Source organism: Clupea harengus, chromosome 3, assembly GCF_900700415.2.
Source record: "Clupea harengus chromosome 3, Ch_v2.0.2, whole genome shotgun sequence".
Taxonomy (NCBI): domain Eukaryota; kingdom Metazoa; phylum Chordata; class Actinopteri; order Clupeiformes; family Clupeidae; genus Clupea; species Clupea harengus.
This window is the reverse complement of record NC_045154.1, coordinates 8,657,719-8,673,533: the sequence shown is the minus strand read 5'-3', so window position 1 is coordinate 8,673,533 and position 15,815 is coordinate 8,657,719. Positions and strand designations below refer to the sequence as shown.

The 15,815-nt window shown below is 48.8% G+C and overlaps 1 protein-coding gene across 6 annotated transcripts in view; it reads left to right on the top strand.

Annotated features, from left to right (window-relative positions):
- Positions 1 to 15,815, top strand: part of tln2b (talin 2b) — a 123,986-nt gene that overhangs the window by 90,253 nt on the left and 17,918 nt on the right. For 4 of the 6 annotated variants that reach the window (XM_031564476.2, XM_031564478.2, XM_031564474.2 and 1 more), the window contains exons 36-50: positions 275 to 418; positions 883 to 1,044; positions 1,279 to 1,419; positions 2,158 to 2,339; positions 3,496 to 3,628; positions 3,916 to 4,017; positions 4,207 to 4,386; positions 4,757 to 4,903; positions 6,096 to 6,197; positions 6,389 to 6,508; positions 7,717 to 7,863; positions 9,605 to 9,771; positions 10,443 to 10,626; positions 11,613 to 11,738; positions 14,577 to 14,693. In XM_031564476.2, the coding sequence (XP_031420336.1) occupies positions 275 to 418; positions 883 to 1,044; positions 1,279 to 1,419; positions 2,158 to 2,339; positions 3,496 to 3,628; positions 3,916 to 4,017; positions 4,207 to 4,386; positions 4,757 to 4,903; positions 6,096 to 6,197; positions 6,389 to 6,508; positions 7,717 to 7,863; positions 9,605 to 9,771; positions 10,443 to 10,626; positions 11,613 to 11,738; positions 14,577 to 14,693 (2,154 nt within the window). The remainder of the gene's footprint in view (positions 1 to 274; positions 419 to 882; positions 1,045 to 1,278; positions 1,420 to 2,157; positions 2,340 to 3,495; positions 3,629 to 3,915; positions 4,018 to 4,206; positions 4,387 to 4,756; positions 4,904 to 6,095; positions 6,198 to 6,388; positions 6,509 to 7,716; positions 7,864 to 9,604; positions 9,772 to 10,442; positions 10,627 to 11,612; positions 11,739 to 14,576; positions 14,694 to 15,815) is intronic. The other 2 variants (XM_031564480.1, XM_031564477.1) reach the window with 1 other exon arrangement.

Here is a 15,815-nt window from a genome sequence, read left to right as displayed (position 1 = left end):
GTTTCCATCAGGCCATTCTTATATCTCCAGTCTCTCACTCACACACACACACACACACACACACACACACACATGCGCGCGCACACACACACACACACACACACACACACACACACACACACACACACACACACACACACACTCTCACCTATAGACACATTCTTTCTATTTCTATCCCTCGTTTCTCTCTCTGTTGGTGTGTTGTTTACAACCTGTCCCTGTTTGCATCACTGTCCTACGAGTATTAATCCTCCTCCCTCATCCCAATCTGCAGGCCTCTTACCTGGTTGGAGTGTCAGACCCCAATAGCCAGTCAGGTCACCAGGGGCTAGTGGACCCCATCCAGTTTGCCAGAGCCAACCAGGCCATTCAGATGGCCTGCCAGAACCTGGTGGATCCAGCCAGTAGCCCCTCACAGGTGAGGATGAAGTACACACACACACACACACACACACACACACACACACACACACACACACACACACACACACAAAGAGTGTGCATACCTCTTCAGTCACAGTGTGACAGTCAGACATGAAAGTGCAGGTTTAGAATTGTAACAGCCCCGTTATAATGGTGACCTAACCCATGAACACAATACTCCCGCTTATTAGTTCTATATGCTGGTTCAGGATTTGTGCTAATTAGACAGTCTTCATAGTTGACAGGACATACTGGAGGGTCTGATCTCTCTTGTCTCTGCTCATGTTTTTATAACAACTGTCTTCATCTCCCAGTTCATAAAGTTAAGCTTTTCATGGTTGAAATGGTCTAAAAGCCAGTTATGATGTAGATGAACGGAATGTGACCTCACACAAACACACACGCACACACGCTTTTCTTTTTCTTATTTTTACCTTTGTCATCTAAATCCGTGGCCAGGTCCTGTCTGCTGCCACAATCGTAGCCAAGCACACATCAGCCCTGTGCAATGCGTGTCGCCTGGCCTCCTCCAAGACGGGCAACCCTGTGGCCCGCAGGCAGTTCGTCCAGTCAGCTAAAGAGGTGGCCAACACCACCGCTAACCTGGTCAAAACCATTAAGGTAAGGAAATGGCCCGCATAGTATGTGTACTTATGTGTAAAAAAACTGCATTTTGAGCGACAGACTTTCATTTTATAGCTGACTAAACGGCAGAATTCCTTTTCAGTTGATTGGTCACATGTCATTTCTAGTTTATTTAGTCATGTGGCTGATTAGGCCTATGGCATGTAGTCATGTGTGTGTTGAGACGTATGTAATGTAATGTAAAGTAATGTAGTGTATGTGTCCCTCCAGGCCTTGGACGGGGATTTCTCCAACGAGAACCGCGAGCGCTGCCGCGTGGCCACCAACCCGCTCATCGAGGCCGTGGAGAACCTGTCCACATTCGCCTCCAACCCCGAGTTCGCCAGCATTCCTGCCCAGATAAGCAACGAGGTACAGTACTTTTCACCCTAAGGGCCTCTGAGTAATTGCTCTTTGCTTTGTGTTTGTGTGTGTGTGTGTGTGTCAGAGAGAGAGTGAGAGAGAGAGTAGGCCTGTCTCTTTCTTTCCCTCTCTCTCTCCATCAAATTTGCAGAGCTTTTGAATTAGCATTTAGTTACGCAAGGTTGCTTGTTTAGCCTACATTCTTTTTTTCATTGTCCATGTTCAATAAAATGGACCCCCAGGCTACAGTGGATTTTTCATGAATAATTGCTGACTAGTTCCACTGCCTTTTGAAAACGGGGCTCCTAGTGCTGAGCCCAAACAATGCGCTTCCTAGTCATTTAGTTCAGAGATACGGCAGACCTTGGCCATTAGCTGTAGCCTGCAAACGAGAGGCAATCACTCAAGGTGAGTGAAAGTCGGCCAGCTTTTAGAGAGTTTTAACTCTCCTCGCCTTCTTGAGGATTTTACTACCTCAGTCTGTTTGGAGGATGCCGTCAGAGCGCAGGTTTTCCAGATTTTCTCAGAACAGCTGTTTGGTGGTGTTAATCTAATCATCAGGGGAGGATTTGACAACCTCATAAAAACACTTTGGGTATTTTTAGGACAATGCCCTTGAACACAAACAATCCCTATCACCCCTTTTTTATGGTCTTTTATGATTTAGGTTGAATCCTTTGGTTAGCAGAGCTAGGAAGTGGCATCGTCTCATGAGCACTCTCTTATCTTGTTTTCATCCAATCCCAGGGCTCAGCGGCCCAGGAGCCAATCCTGCGCTCTGCTCGCTCCATGCTGGACAGCTCCACCCATCTGCTGGAGACGGCGCGCTCGCTCATCCTCAACCCCAAGGACCCGCCCACCTGGTCAGTGCTGGCCGGCCACTCCCGCACCGTGTCCGACTCCATCAAGGGCCTCATCACCGCCATCAGGTACGTGCAGAGCTGCTGCTGCTGCGGCTTCAGATCCTCACTCACAGGCCTCACAGACCCCCCTCAGCTGTGTGGAGTCACTGATACGCGCGCCGTGACCTCTCCTCTCCTTTCACATTCACCTCGTGTAGCGGCAGCTTTACTTCCAGCCGAGGGGATGCAGTCCATGATTCTCCTCTGATCCTCCCGTAACGCTGCCATATCCCCCCCCCCCCTCCCCGACGCTGGGCTGTGCATCGGCAGCATGCTAATGCATCAGTGGGTGTGTTCCCATCACTCAGCAGAAGGGCCCCCCCGGGCGCTGCTGGTACAGATTAGTGGGGCGGACTGACGGCACATCAGTTCCCCGCCCGTGCGAGAACCCTCCCGGGGCTTTCTGGGTGGAGTGCCGGGGCTGATCTGAGATCAGGTGGACGTGGCCGTGCTGCATGATTACAGCCCGGCTGGACCTGAGTGTGTGCCAATGCAGTCAGCAATAAGGGCTGGCTGGGCCGTTTGCCCAACTAGCTGCCCTCCAGAGCTGTTGTCCTCCTCTTCCTCCCATCCAATATGTACCTGATGTATACAACCCTAGGTGTGTGTGTGTGTGTGTGTGTGTGTGTGTGTGTGTGATTAGCATGGGTGTTTGTGTGTTTGCATCTGTATTAGTGTGTTGAGTGGGTGTGTCTGTGCGTACGTCTTTTTCAGATTGTGTTTTTGTGTATAAGAATGTGTGCAGAAGCCAGAAATGCCTCTAATCTTTCATCTTCAGACACAGCCCAGTCTGCACCCCTCCTCTCTCCCCTCCTCCCCCCCGTCCTCAGTGTAGTCTGTGCCAGATCTGGGTCACACTTGCTCCTAAGTCGGCCACAAGCTGACATATTATGACGGAGTAGGCAAGCTGTGTGTGTGTGTGTGCGCCCATTAAATTGACTGATCATTATTAATGTAATCAATACACATTCCATCTGCGGTTTCCCAGCCGACCCATAGCAGATCAGCGCCATGCAGAGTGTCTGCTTGCTAGGATCCATTGTGTGATCTTTGTGATTACTGAACGCCTCTCGACCGGCAGTTGCATCAGGGTTCAGTGGATGTAACTAACACCAAACTCCACCTCCTTCTTCTCATCTCTCCTGCTCTCTCTCTGTCTCCTCCTCCTCGTTTGTGTCTTCAGGGACAAGGCCCCGGGGCAGAGGGAGTGTGACTACTCCATCGACAGCATCAACAAGTGCATCAGGGACATCGAGCAGGCCTCTCTGGCCGCCGTTGGCCAGAGCCTACCCAGCAGGGATGACATCTCTCTGGAGGTGAGTGGACCCGCCAGGAGGGGAGGAGGGGGCATTTGTAGTTACTCATCAATTGCCAGCTCTGTGCTGCCACTGGGTCCCAACTACTGTGCAGCATGGCCTAAGGCCAAATGTTTTTGATGGAGCCCGATCAAACTTCTAACTGAATCAGAAGTACGAATGGATTATGGTTACAAAGGAGAGCGGAATTACCAAAAAAATGATCTCATTGCACTAATGAGTGCTGTGTTTTTCTTTTATGTCGAGCAGCGAGGCTGATGATATTTCCCGCTAATCTTTCCCACCAGGCCTTGCAGGATCAGCTGACGTCTGCTGTACAGGAGATTGGCTACCTCATCGACCCTGTCTCCACGGCAGCCAGAGGAGAAGCCGCCCAGCTGGGCCACAAGGTCAATTACCCATCATGCCTTCTCTAACCGCCCTAAAATTGCTCCACTGGCAGTTTGTGATCCAGCTTTTTTCTTTTTTTTTTTTTTTAAACATTTAAAGTTGTGTATTTTAAGGGCAGTCCTTTATTGAGTTCCTCTCCAACTTAGTTGGGATAGTCAAGGTGACCTTGTGGGGTTTGTTTGTTCCAGGTGACCCAGCTGGCCAGCTACTTTGAGCCCCTCATCGTGGCATCTGTCGGGCTGGCGTCGAAGCTGATGGACCACCAGCAGCAGATGAACATCCTGGACCAGACCAAGACCCTATCTGAGTCCGCCCTGCAGATGCTCTATGCTGCCAAGGAGGGAGGAGGCAACCCCAAGGTGCGGCATGTGTGTTTATATTTATTTATATTTACACCGCAGTGTCACAAAAAGGAGTTATTCAATGTTCTAATATGAGTGTGGAGTGTGGATCCATGGTGTAGATTTAAAACTTTTAGTCCCTGTTTCAGATATTTCAACTTCATTGAAGTGTGGTTTCTTGCATTGGGTATGCAGTGTGTGTGTGTGTGTGTGTGTGTGTGTGTGTGTGTGTGTGTGTGTGTGTGTGTGTGTGTGTGTGTGTGTGTGTGTGTGTGTGTGTGTGTGTGTGTGTGTGTGTGTGTGTGTGTGTGTGTGTGTGAGCGCGCGCGCGTGTGTGTGTGTGTGTGTATCCTCTAATCGTGACCTCTGTGCTCCTGTTGTGTGTTTGGCACCCCAGGCGGCCCACACACATGACGCCATTGCCGAGGCAGCCCAGCTGATGAAGGAGGCGGTGGATGACATCATGGTGACCCTGAACGAGGCAGCCAGTGAAGGGGGCATGGTGGGAGGGATGGTGGAGTCCATCGCCGAGGCCATGGGTCGGGTGAGTGTGCGCCACCCAAGGGTGGTGTTTACGTAAAAAAAAGTGTTTGGAGGGCGTTACAAGAACAACAGTTCAATAATGTATGAACCAGAGGGATAGGACAAATAAGAGGAGGGAAATGTTAGAAGTTGCAAAGTTTGACCAGGAAGGCACCCTGTTCACACTATTTTTCACAAATCTCACAAAATGTGTCATCTTTCTTTAAGTCCATCATTACCCTCAGTATGAGGTTTTGTCCACTTTAAGCCACCAGAAATGACCAGCACAGCTTGTATGTAATACTCACTGACCACCCAGGCTGCATCTGAAACGAGCTCATTTACTCCAGATCCATGTCAAGCCTGGGCCTGAACTGAGCCAGATCTGGTCCAGAGACGTCCCCTGTCGGAGAAATTGGAACCAAGAAAAAAACTGTAGCTATAGCTTGTTGGAGGCTCATTGTTGTCGAAACCTCTGAGCCGCAGCCCCTTGTGTTGTGATAATTATGAAGCAGCTTTCCGTCTCTGTGCTGGCGCTGCTCAGCCTCGGCTCATCAGCCGTTTGGTAATTACACAGGAAATGAGGGGCTCCTTTATCTCCCACAGATATCTCTGCGCAGCACATCGTGTTGTCAGGGCGGGCTAATGCAGAGAAACGACAAAACGGTCACAATATTACACCCACGGCAACGGATCCACTGAATGGACTGAGGTTCTCAGTGGCTCTCGTGTCTTTCAACAGCGGCACACGAACAGTGTCTGAGGAGTGTTCTGTTTGCGTGCGATGCACCGCGTGCTGGAAGGGTGCAAGGGCACGAAGGGGGCATGGATGCCATGTGGTGCAGGAACGCATCAAGCCCCTAATGCGGCTCGAGTTCACCTTATCTGCACCCGATCAGGGCCGCATCAGGGCCGCATCAGGGCCGCATCCACTCTGGTTACGCGCTCTCTGGGATGCCCAATGACATGTAGAATTCCCCTGCATTCGAAGTCACTTTGGCAAGAAGTATTTGATTGATAAATCAATGATTTGATAAATTGATAACTTTGATTGATCTGTCAGTTTATATGAAGGCCGTCGTAGTGAACAGTGCCTGTGGCTGTGAGTGTGCTGTGCATACGGCTAACGATGGTGTAGGAAAGTGTGGGCTGTTCAGTGTGTGTATATGTGAGGGGGCAGAGAGAGTTTAACGGGCTGTGTTTTATGGGTGCAGTTGGGCGAGGGAACTCCCCCCGAGCCCGAAGGCACCTTTGTGGACTACCAGACGACTATGGTGAAGTACTCTAAGGGCATCGCCATCACGGCACAAGAGATGGTGAGTAACTGAAACTACATCTGTGTGTGTGCTTATGTGTGTGCTTGTGTGTTCTCCCATGCATAACTAACAGCACTGATCTGTTCTCTCTGTCTCTTATCTCTCCCTCTCCATCTTTCCTCTCAACCACTGTCTGTCTCTTTCTTTGTCTTGCGTTGTCTGTCCACTCCTACCCACTCCCGTGTCTCCAGATGACCAAGTCTGTGACCTGTCCAGAGGAGCTGGGTGGCCTGGCGTCTCAGGTGACCGTGGACTACAGCCAGCTGGCCCACCAGGGCCGCCTTGCTGCCGCCACCGCTGAGCCCGAGGAGGTGAGGATCAATGCGGCCTGTCTGCTCCCCCCCCTGCCCCCAAAAAGCTGCTCTGTGGAGCTCAGGAGGGGTTTAAGTGTCAGTTGTACGATATTGATCGCCACCTCCCCCGTGTGTGTGAGGTCTTCTCAGAAATCCAAATCGAAAAGAGATCGGTCGTGTGAACACTAGGGAGAAACTCCTCGTGTCCGATGCATTTCTTGTCATGTTTCACAATTATGTTTATATAAGGTGTATAGTTAGATTGGGGACACAAGACAAGGGCATAGATTAGGACGCAAAGTTTCTCCAAAACCTTGGCATTTTGGATGAATGTTTGGATGAATGTCAGCTGTTCAAGTAGATCTCCTTAAAGTAGGGAACAGCATAAAATATGAATGAATCTCTTCATCCACAGTGTTTGATCGGGGGGAGGAAAGTGTGAAGTCAAGTCGACATCCTATTTTGTTTCGTTTGTCACCTCCGAGAGCATCAGTCGGCGTCGAGTCTATGTTTAATCCCCTCCGCTTCAGTCATGTCGCTGCCAAGTGTGAACATGCAGCCCTAATAGCCGCCCGCTCCGCTCACTCGTTCACTTGCTCCCTCGTCAATACCTCCTTTTACATAAGCAGCTGCTGTAAAGCCCCTGTTGCCATGGCAACGGTGTACCCCCACACTCACAGACTCCCTCACACACACACACACACACACACACACACACACACACTCATACACACACACACACACACAGAGGGTGAGTCAGTGAAAGCCTATGGCGCGGGTTCAGAATGAAGTACCACCCACCCAGGAGTCTCTGAGGCGTCAGGAAATGAAAGGTATAGTAGCCAGCCTCCTACTCACCGGGGCTGGGCGGGCGAACATCAGATATACCCACAGATGTATGTCTTCCAGGCACGGCATGGTCGTGTCCACTGATAAGAGCCTGGAGCCTGCAGGGGAGGTTGGGCGCGCTCGGCCGTTCAGGAGGACAGAAGGAGAGGGGCAATGTCAGGAGTGGCCAGCTGAATAGATTTCGTTTTTTGTAAGTGTTTGTTGAGGGTGTTAGAATTTTTTTTTGTAACATCCAGTTGATATCCAGGTCTGCCTCTCTCTCTCTCTCTCTCTCTCTCTCTCTCTCTCTCTCTCTCTTTCTTTCTTTCTTTCTTTCTTTCTTTCTTTCTTTCTCTCTCTCTCTCTCTCTCTCTTTCTCTCTCTCTCTCCTCTCTCAGGTGGGCGGTCAGATAAAGTCTCGTGTCCAGGAGCTTGGTCACGGCTGCATCTTCCTGGTCCAGAAGGCCGGGGCCCTGCAGATGAGCCCCACGGACAGCTTCTCCAAGCGGGAGCTGATCGAATGCGCCCGCACCGTAACGGAGAAGGTAGGACTCCTCTCGAACACACACACACACACTGCCCACACTTTCACTGAGAGGGTAGGAAGAAAACAGCAGTTGTGCACCGTCCCTAATTGGATGGGACATCGGTGTCTGAAATGTATTCATTGTTATTGGAGGGTGTGTAATTGCAAGTGATGTGATGGCGTCTGCGCGACAGGTGGTGTCAGCTCCAAGTGTTTCTGCCTCAGTTTCTCTAATGCTGTCGTTATAGGCATTATTACAGGATACCGGTCATTTAGGTGTTAGTGAAATTAGAGAGTTGAGCTCGTGCCAGAGCAGCATTATGGACTCGATGACAGGTTTCCGGTAATGGGACTATTATTACATTACGAAAGCCTCTAGCCTCTGAAGGGAACAGGTCCACAGGTTGTAATCTCAGACAAACCTGTGCATTGTGCGCTGAGAGTTAGGACGGAGAGTTGTCCTCGTCTGTGGATCTCTCAAGCAGGTGCAGTTGTTCAGATCGTAGTATCTTGTTTTAGTGCTACGTCTTAGCTCATGTGCTATCTGTCACTGAGTTGCTGTTTCAGCTGACTTTGATTGGTCAGGAGAAAAGTGAGGTGTAACATCCTTGTCAATGTGCCGTGTTTGTGCCATGGCCGAGGAGAGAAGTATAAAGAGCTGGAGCTGGTGCTGTGATGGTGTATGAGATATTCCCTTGTTGCTTTGTTTAATTCCAGCCCCGGCCTTGAAGTCATTTCTCAATTTTATAGGAAAGGGAAGGGCAGGCACACAATCTCATCACCTCAGTGTCTCTCCAGGGACGGCTTGTGATGGGACGCAGATATTTCCGCGTGGCCTTTCATGGTGTTGCCTCACTCCAGCAAAGCTTTTTTACTCTTTCTTCTTCTTCTCTCAACTCTCCTGTGTAATACTTTTTTCTTTCCTTTCTATTCTTTTCCTTCCTCAAATGTTGTCTCTCCCTCCATTCCACCTCCACTCTCTGTCTCTTTCTTCCCTTCTCTCTCTCTCTCTCTCTCTCTCTCTCTCCATCCCCCTTCCCTCTGTCCTCTCCCCCAGTCTCATTTTCTAAATGTGTTTGTGTAGTGGGCTCGACACTAATGCGCTCTTACCTTTATGCCTCTTCTGCTGTCAGCTGCCTCCCGTGCCACATTGGTCCCCCCATCATCTCTTAAGTGCATCTCTCTCTTTTACCATCTCTCTCTTTCCTCCCTCCCCCCCTCCCTTTTACACTTAATCTCTTGCTCTCTGTGCAAATATGAGGCTTTGATGGCAGATAGGAACCGATCAGAAACGCAGATAATGATTGCATTAAAGATGTGCATGTAATTCCGTCTGTCTGTGATGCAGAGATATGGCCTGCAGTGGAAAGCCACCAGCTGGTTGTTGTCCATCTGGTTTTGCTGAGGGACAGAGCAGAGGCTTACCTGCGTGATTAGTCACCAGGTTGATGTAACAGTGTTATTGTAACACATGAGCGCCTCTTCACTCTATCCAATCTCTGTACTTTTACATTAACGACGTAGCCATCGCTACCGCGGGATCGGGTGACTTAAATGGCTAAGTTAGATGACCGGGCTAAATGTCAGAGGGATTTTCAAGTGTGGCGTGGGCTTGATTAGAGAAACCACTCACTTTCTTTCTCTCAAACGCTTTTCTTTGTTTCTGTCTCTCCATAACTATTAATTTCCCAATGGTCTCTCAACTCAATTCAACTTTCCACGTAAAAAAACTTGTTTAACTTTATCTGTCCCTCTCCCAGGTCTCCATGGTCCTCTCAGCTCTTCAGGCTGGTAATAAAGGCACCCAGGCCTGCATCACAGCTGCCAGCTCCGTGTCGGGCATCATCGCAGACCTGGACACCACTATCATGTTCGCTTCAGCCGGAACACTCAACCCTGAGAACGAGGAGTCCTTCGCTGACCACAGGTAAGACATGACACGCGCACGCACACCACACCACACCACACGCACACGCACACGCACACATTGACAGATGCACGTAGATATACACCAAAACCTAGAAAAACAACATATCACTGATCTCGGAACGGATCACTTACAGCACAAAACCACACACTCACCCACACACTCCTCCCAGAGAGGTCCAGAGAGGTTAAGTATTTCATAGGTTCACTGCACTTAAAGGATATGTGGCTCCTCTGAAGAGCAGTCTATCAAGATAGTCTACCAGTTCGTGCTCAAGAGGCTGAAAACGTGCTTTTCCCAGCTTTAATCTTCTCTCTATTCCCAGCGATCCCGTTTAAGTTCATCTGAACATTCCCACTCAGACATCACAAATGAGCCTGATAAGATTCAGAATACACAAGCGCTCTTGTGTTTGGGCCGAGTGCCTCGGTGAGAGTCTGCTTCTCCTCCCTAACGTCCAGCGTGGGAGTGAGCTGCCCCTGCTGGCCCTGTCCTGTTCGCCTTGTTCGCCCTATAAGGACAGCTGCGACCTGACGGAGGCTGTCCTCCTCTGCACCAGAGAAGGGGCTAGATTCCCTGTTGAGTTCCCCGAACTGAGGTGGACCCATTGTAGAGTTGAGTACTACTACTTCAAGGTGTCCTGTTTTCCCTGCCTCTCCCCCCCCCACCAGGGAGAGCATCCTGAAGACGGCCAAGGCCTTGGTGGAGGACACCAAGATGCTGGTGGCAGGAGCGGCCTCCAGCCAGGAGAAGCTGGCCCAGGCTGCCCACTCCTCGGCCAAGACAATCACCCAGCTCACCGAGGTGGTCAAGCTCGGGGCGACCAGCATGGGCTCAGAGGACCCGGAGACACAGGTGACTGGGCAGGGTTTGGGCTTCAGCCTCTCTCTCTCTCTCTCTCTCTCTCTCTCTCTCTCTCTCTCTCTCTCTCGGCTTCTATCTCTGTATTCCAATTTACATAGCCCTCTTTGTATCCCATATGTTAAACTCAACATATATTATGTTCTTCTTATACTATGCTCTCTTCTTTGAGAGACTCTCTCAAGCTCTCTTCTCTCTCTCTCTCTCTGTATCCGTTTGTCTTTCCCTCTTTCTCTGTGTCTTTCTCTTATGAGTTACATACTTCACCCAGAGCTAAAATAGCGTGCTGCTCTCTGGTAATCACCTTCATATGTTTGCGTGTCTAGCCTCATCTCTCAGAGGAGTCCACAGTGCCCTCTCATTTCTGCAGGGGCCTCCCGCTGCTCTCCTGCTTCTCTTTCTCCCAGACTACCCGTTTCCCCCAATCTAAAAATGCTTCAGTGTCCCAGCAGCAGCAGCAGCAGGAGCAAACAGGCTCTGTATAATCCCATGTGTCCCCCCCCCCCCCCCCCTCCAGGTCTCTGTGTGCCATTAGGCTCCACTTTCTCATAAGAGCGGGGCCTGAGGCGACCGTAGGGAGATAAGGTCTCATTGTGCCACTTGTATTAAACCTGCAGGGTCTGTGGCCGGTTAGAGCGGCTCTGGGATCCTGTGTGTGTGTGTGTGTGTGTGTGTGTGTGTGTGTGTGCGTGTGCGTGTGCAAGTGTGTGTGCGTGCAAGTGTGTGTCTGTTTGTGAGAGATTTTCTCCAGCGTCTCTTTGCAGCCTGCAGGTGGTTTTGATGAAGGCGCTATGGACAGGACGGTTATTGATGTTTGTTTTTTTGTTCTTTTCTCTTTCTCCTTCTCTCTCCCGATGCTTCTCTCCTTTCCTCTCCCTGCTGGACCTATTATTCCACTTCTCTCTTTCTGTCTCTTCTCTCTCCCTCTCGCTCTCCCCTCTTTCCTTATCTTTCTATACCTTCTTCTCTCTCTCCCTCAGGTTGTTCTCATAAATGCAGTGAGGGATGTGGCCAAGGCTCTGGCCGAGCTCATCGGTGCCACCAAGTGTGCCGCAGGAAAGCCAGCTGATGACCCCTCCATGTACCAACTGAAAAGTGCCGCCAAAGTAATTGCCTTCCACAACTACCCCCCCCCCCCCCACACACACACACACACACACACACACACACACACACACACACACACACACACACACACACACACACACACACACACACACACACACACACACTGAGAGAGGGCCCAAGTTGAAACACGATGATGAAGATATCTTTATGTTTATTTGCGTGTGTGTTTGCGTGTGTTTGGCTCTGTGAATGTAATTGTTTCTGTTTGTTTGCCTGTGTGATGGCAAGCTTTCTCAGGACTGCTACCCTCTCTCGGTGCAGTGAGAAGACCTCTGGCAGCGCTCTGACACTTGTCATTATCGCATGGCTTGTTGTTGAGCCTTTATGTGACAGCTGGACAGTCAGTCCCAGCCGACCCTCACCATGCTGTGTTTGTGTGTGTGTGTGTGTGTGTGTGTCAGGGTTCCCATTAAGATGTTTTCTTGTCATCCCGGTGTCTGAAAAAGATGTATTTTACCGGACAAATTTAACTCTTACTGGTGCATGGTTCAATAACGCAAGCATAAAACTAAGGAAAGAAACTAAAGTGTAGCTTTTAAATGCACACTTTTCAAGCACTCTAGGACAAAAAGGAAAACACACATGCATTGGTTACTGCTGATAGCAAGATCGTTGTGAACCCATATTTGTAGCATAACCAATGCTGCAAAATATAGCCTAGGCTACAAATACACAATATTATTATCAAAGCCCTGGCACCCCGAGATAAATCCTATATATTGTTTATTTGTCAACAAACCGAACTGCCTAAGTGAAATGAATAAGCATATACTTCCCCTTCTTAAGATTATAGGCTATTAACCAAACCCAGAGAGCTACTGATGTTTTCCGACAGATTACGCCCTCCTCATACAAATTTGATTAGCTAATCAGAATGAAGCGTCACGGAGAATGAAACGTGATTGGATAAAATCCCCCATGCTGTCTAATGGGAGTAGGGAGCTGTCTGATTTTGTGACTACATGAATTAATCAGTGAAATAGGATAATAACAGTAACCATATCATTTATTTGCTTTGGTTAAAACACAAATGTGCTTAAGGATTTAAGGATATGTTTTATTTTTTGTATGAGACTTATGAATGGACATTTTGACCAGCAAGTTCTTTAATACCAGAATCCCTGGTGTGCGTGTGTGTGAGAGAGAGCTGCCACTCAGTGCATGAGCACATTGTTTTTCACCCTGTGTGTGTGTGTGTGTGTGTGTGTGTGTGTGTGTGTGTGTGTGTGTGTGTGTGTGTGTGTGTGTGTGTGTGTGTGTGTGTGTGTGTGTGTGTGTGTGTGTGTGTGTGTGTGTGTGTGTGTGTGTGTGTGTGTGTCAGAGTGTCAGATAACAAGACCATGGGGGTTCACTGAGCAGACCTTGATCATAGCACAGAGGCACCACAACTTAAATGCTTCCTTATCCTCCTCTTTTTCCCCTCTCGCCCCCTCTCTGTCACACACTCTCTCACACACACACACACACATGCGGACACACAGTCATTAACCTCCCTATGCCTGTCCTCTCTAATGGTGTTGGTTGGAGGGCTTGCATATCCAAACTCACTCTCTCACCCGCATCCTCCTCCCTCACAGTCTTCTACAAGACCCCTATCTCATTGCCTATATTCCTGCCTTGAATAAAATCTATGGTCCTCCTTTAATTGTGTTTCAGCGGAATTGAATACATACCCACCCCCACCCCCTCACACACACACACACACACACACACACACACACACACACACACACACACACACACACACGCCTTCCCTAATCCTCTCTACAGTTCAGTGGTTTTACCAGAACTCCCTTAAAAATTCATAGATGAAACTTTCCTTATTAGATACACTTTCACCAGCAGCTTTTTAATCTAATTAAGGCTGGGGGGCTGGAGCCTTCTCCCAGATCACTTTAATTTACAGAGCATATGGTGACCTGTGGAGTGACCCCCCCCCCCCCCATACTACACACACACACACACACACACACTCCTCTTGGGTATAGTCATCTTGCAGGTATGTGTGCAGTGTTCTGTGACCGATCCCCCACACTTCCACTCTCCCATCAATTTGCCTAAAATGGCTGACCCTTCTCTACACAGAACTATTTCCATGGCTGTTCATGAAACGCTCACCACCAGGGAGGCTTTAGAGAGATCACCTTAAGAGTTTTAACTTGGCATTTTTCTTTATATTGACTTTAGTTCAACTAGATCAGGTAAAATAGAGTAATGCGTGTCTCTTCAAAGGTAGCAGCCCTAGCCTATGTTCTCTCAGCGTTGCATCAATCCAAGATGAGGCCTTGCACTCACAGGAAAGACGCACTGATGCTGTTTAAATTATTCATAATAGCCTTTGTGCGTGCAAGCCATATCTTTTATAGGATTCTTCCTCCAGGTTCAGCACCCTGCTACCACAAAGGCGTCTTCTGAAAACCATTATCAGGTTGAGCACGGGATGTTGTTTTGACAGAGGGACTGAGATTAATATGGTTACGTTAGGCTCAAACGGTACAGTCAGCTACCGAGCAGACAGCACCAATAGGCTTTGGCTAAGAACATTGAAGGCAATGGTCCACATACAGCTGACATTTTAGTCTAGTATTCCAGTGCCGGTGTGTATTATTAATCTGGAGATAACCATAGGGAAATTCTCCTCAATGTAGATTGGAACAATTTGATGGTTAACTGAGTTTCAAAATGTCTACACCAATGCCTTGTGATAAAAAGGCCATTCAATACCAACATTTTGCATGCATACCCTGTAGCCTGGAGTCAGCCTGTGTCCTTCACGATGGTGTTTGCCTTTTCTCTTCCCTCATCCTCCTCCTCAGGTGATGGTGACGAATGTGACATCGCTGCTGAAGACGGTGAAGGCTGTCGAGGACGAGGCTACGCGTGGGACCAGAGCCCTGGAGGCTGCCATCGAGTGCATCAAGCAAGAACTGACTGTGAGCGCTACGCACTATCACACACACACACACACACACACACACACACACACACACACACACACACACACACACACACAGTCATACATACCCATGCACATGGGCAAGGCCACACGTGGAACTGTCCCTAGAAGTCACCATAAAGCAAATGAAGCAGTAACTGATCTTAAAGATTCCCTCGTGCTCTCTCTCTCTCTCTCTCTCTCTCTCATTATTTATCTTAGTCTCTCTCCTAGCCTAATTCTCTCACTATTATTGCACTATATTTCTACACACACACACACACACACACACACACTGCAAACACTCAGACACCAATAACATCACACTAAATAATAGACACTAAATCACCAATCATATAGCAAGCACAGGTAGCCCTAGTATGTAAGCATCACAAACATAAAACATGCATACTTTGATGTGTGGAATGTTTTGAAATTTAAGATGTGGGAAAACAGTATTCTGTTTTAATGGAAATAAAATGTAAATATAAATCAAATAAAAATGTAAGCTATCCCACATTTTTAGAGTGTGAAATACTGATATACACAGTTTACTGTTACCAACCACACTGAATACACCTTTGGATAAGTCAGAGTTATTTTCAGATAATTTGTGTGTGTGTGTGTCCGTGAGGAAATGGAGATTACCAGGGCGATCACTTCACTGCTGACCTCTGACTGTATCTGTATCCCAGAATCCCTTTGGGTGATTTAGGCCACTTATCAAGCATGGTGTGATTGAACACGAGAGGACCGGGGAGGAGAGAGAGGAGACAAGGGCAAAGAAAGATTGCAAATGTTTGGAAACGGCGAGAGGGAGGGAGAGGGAAGGGCACAGAAGGGGCCGAGAGGGAGTCATTATTGGTCCAGGGTTTGCTCGCTAACACTTATCAGCGTTTCTTCAGGAGGCGGTAGTCGGGTGGGGACGTTTTTGCCACGGCACTGTGCGATCCGAAGCCAAACAAAGCTCTGCTCCGTCAGGCTCATTAGTGCTACTCAGTTACTCCACTCAAGTGGAGGAAGCCCTCGAGACCCACAGCCCCAGCTAGATACACGTCTCTGTGTGTGTGTGTGTGTGTCTCTGTGTGTGTGTGGGGGGGTGTTCAGAATTGCACCATTT